General features: G+C 39.2%; 1 protein-coding gene across 1 annotated transcript in view; it reads right to left on the reverse strand.

Annotated features, from left to right (window-relative positions):
- m1ap (meiosis 1 associated protein) overlaps positions 1-2,498 on the reverse strand; it is a gene marked incomplete at its 5' end in the record, with an annotated part of 12,283 nt that extends 9,785 nt beyond the window's left edge. The window contains 2 exon segments of the mRNA XM_014019064.1: positions 1,038-1,179; positions 2,345-2,498. Coding sequence (XP_013874518.1) covers positions 1,038-1,179; positions 2,345-2,498 — 296 coding nt within the window.
- Between the last annotated feature and the right edge of the window lie 135 nt (positions 2,499-2,633).

Here is a 2,633-nt window from a genome sequence, read left to right on the forward strand (position 1 = left end):
TATATATAGTATATATAATGAAAATTGTGCAGTATTAGTAATTTTTAGAAAAGTGAAACAGATTTGCACACAATAATGCAAGATCTTATGCAGAATATTACAGCAGAGCCGAATCCAAAACCTGAACCACCTCAACTGACTCCTTTTGATGCAGAGGAGCAGCGGCTCTACTTCAAGCTCCTCCCCCTATCTCTAAGGCTGACCCCGGCCGCCCTATGAGGGAGTTTCATTTCAGTCGCTTGTATCCAAACTTGATGAGGTGAGGGTTGAAATGTAGAAACGGCCCAGTAAAATGACAGCTTTGCTTTTCGACTCAACTTTTTTTTCACCTCAACCGACCGAAGCAACATTCTCATTACTTGGTTCGAATCTATGTCCCACTCCACCCTACGGCCACTCGTGAACTTTACACCCAGATACTTGAGCTCCTCCATAATCTGGTGTGTAACAATACATCGATCCATGTCGATATATCGATTAAATGATTAATGATTCAATTACATCAAGGCAAAATGAAAACATTGATCCATATCATCATCATATGCCCACATCAGAAACGATAACGCTTCATATTGATTGCAGAATTGTAGGCTGAATTGAATAAAAATTGTGTTGTGATATCAAGAATACAGATCAAGATACATTTGCTGTCTAATAGATTAGAAAAGTTTGTCCACTTTAATCAGTGACTATCTCACAGGTCTCTGCTGCTGTTAGGCCTGTCACCATAACAAAAATTGCTGCACGATAAATTGCCTCAGAAATTATCACGATAAATGGTAATATTGTTTCAGGACCATTTTAAATATAATGATCCACCCATACAAAGCTTATGGATAAATTTATGACATTTATGTACATAAAATAACCTAGACCTTTTTCATGAGGGCTGGATTGCTAAATAAATAACACACACCTTGAATTTGGTTAACATTTCTAAATAAATTTAATTTGCAAACACAATAATAGAAAGTAAGAGTGGGTGAAGGATATAAAAACACCCGGGGAAATCTTTTCTAACTTCCACATTTCCGCACCCTGAGCGTGTGGCAGAGAGCTTGAAACAAGCTGTTGTTGGTCTCCATCTCGTCCCAGTCCAGCTGCCAGCAGGTGGTGGGCCGGACCACCAGGGGCAGCCCGTACAACACACTTTCACACACTCCGTCTGCGTGCAGCACCCTTCAACACACAAAGGCAACAAAAACATGGGTTTACTCATTGAAACTTGAGTAAAAAGAGTCCAGATGTGACATCATCCCTGCCGGGCTTTTTTAAAATGTCAGCGCTGGGAACCATGAGTCAGATTTATGTAAAACACGGAGCACAATAACTCCATACACAGTTTCTGTAACACTGACACACTTATTCCAACTGTAACTTCAGAAATATGCAAAACTGATGCAAAAAAGGTAAATAAATGCAAATAATGCTTTCAGGTCATGAGTTTCTGCTTTGTACCACGGGGAATAAACAGCTCTGGACGTGTTGATGTTGTTTTCTTTGTTTTTTAGGGAAGAAATGCTGATTATTTGTAAGTAATAAACAAATATATTCAGTGCAGAAGTTTCACACGTGAGATGCAAAAACGAAACTAACCAAAGTAGGTCCAATCAGGTGGAGTTTGTGCCCTCATTTCAGAATCACACATCATTATATCTATAGAACTAGATAGTTATTGTTTATGCGTAATTTCATACTTTGCAAAGAGTAACTTTAAGCTTTCTGATGTGTTGGAAAAGCTGAGTTGTGTTGCGTAACCTCATCATTTTTAGTTAATGACATCTAACGTCTAATCTGGGAATATAATTGAATCAAATGAAAAAAGGACTTTGAGATAAAACCATAACGTGTTGCTTCAAACTGTATTTTGTGTCTATAAAAATGTAGAAATCTAGTAATCAAATGTTTAACAATAACATTTTTCTACTTTCCTAACATCTCAGCTGCTTTTATTGTTTTTACCATATTTACATATTAAAGCTGTGATCAAGTTAAGAAGAGTTCTTTTTGTGGCGTGGGGATTTTTTTGTCTCTGTTTTGAAGATATTTCTGAACATCAGAGTGGAACAAAGCGTCCTCTGACGTGAATGAAGAGTTTCATCCATGACAGACTCCACTACTCTCTGCAGTCAGAAAGAGGCCATTCATGGAGAGCGAAGATTTGACTGGAACGTCAGTACATGTTTCACTGAACTGAACACAAACAGGACGGGATGGAAAAATGGGAACAAGTGCTTTCAGTTATTATAATAGTAACTACTCTACATTACTACATGTGTGCTTTAGTATTTCTGTCAATAGAAGCAGCTGAACAGGAACAGGTCTCTGTCGCCTCCTCTCTTACTTGATTGCTCTCAGTTTCTGTGGAGTTGGACTTTGATTGCCCTGAACGACTGGCAGGAAGTCTCGAATGTTCTCCGTCTTCACACCCAGGCGGGGGGTCAGGGGGATGAGGGCGGGGCTTATCAGACGCTCCTGCATGTCGCACTTTACACACACTGCACAGATAAGGGAACAGTTTATATTGTACCTTCATATGTAGTCATAGCATGAATAGAATCGGTTAAAGTTCTGTGTGTGTGTGTGTGTGTGTGTGTGTGTGTGTGTGTGTGTGTGTGTGTGTGTGTGTGTGT

Source organism: Austrofundulus limnaeus, unplaced genomic scaffold, assembly GCF_001266775.1.
Source record: "Austrofundulus limnaeus strain Quisiro unplaced genomic scaffold, Austrofundulus_limnaeus-1.0 Scaffold208, whole genome shotgun sequence".
Lineage (NCBI taxonomy): Eukaryota > Metazoa > Chordata > Actinopteri > Cyprinodontiformes > Rivulidae > Austrofundulus > Austrofundulus limnaeus.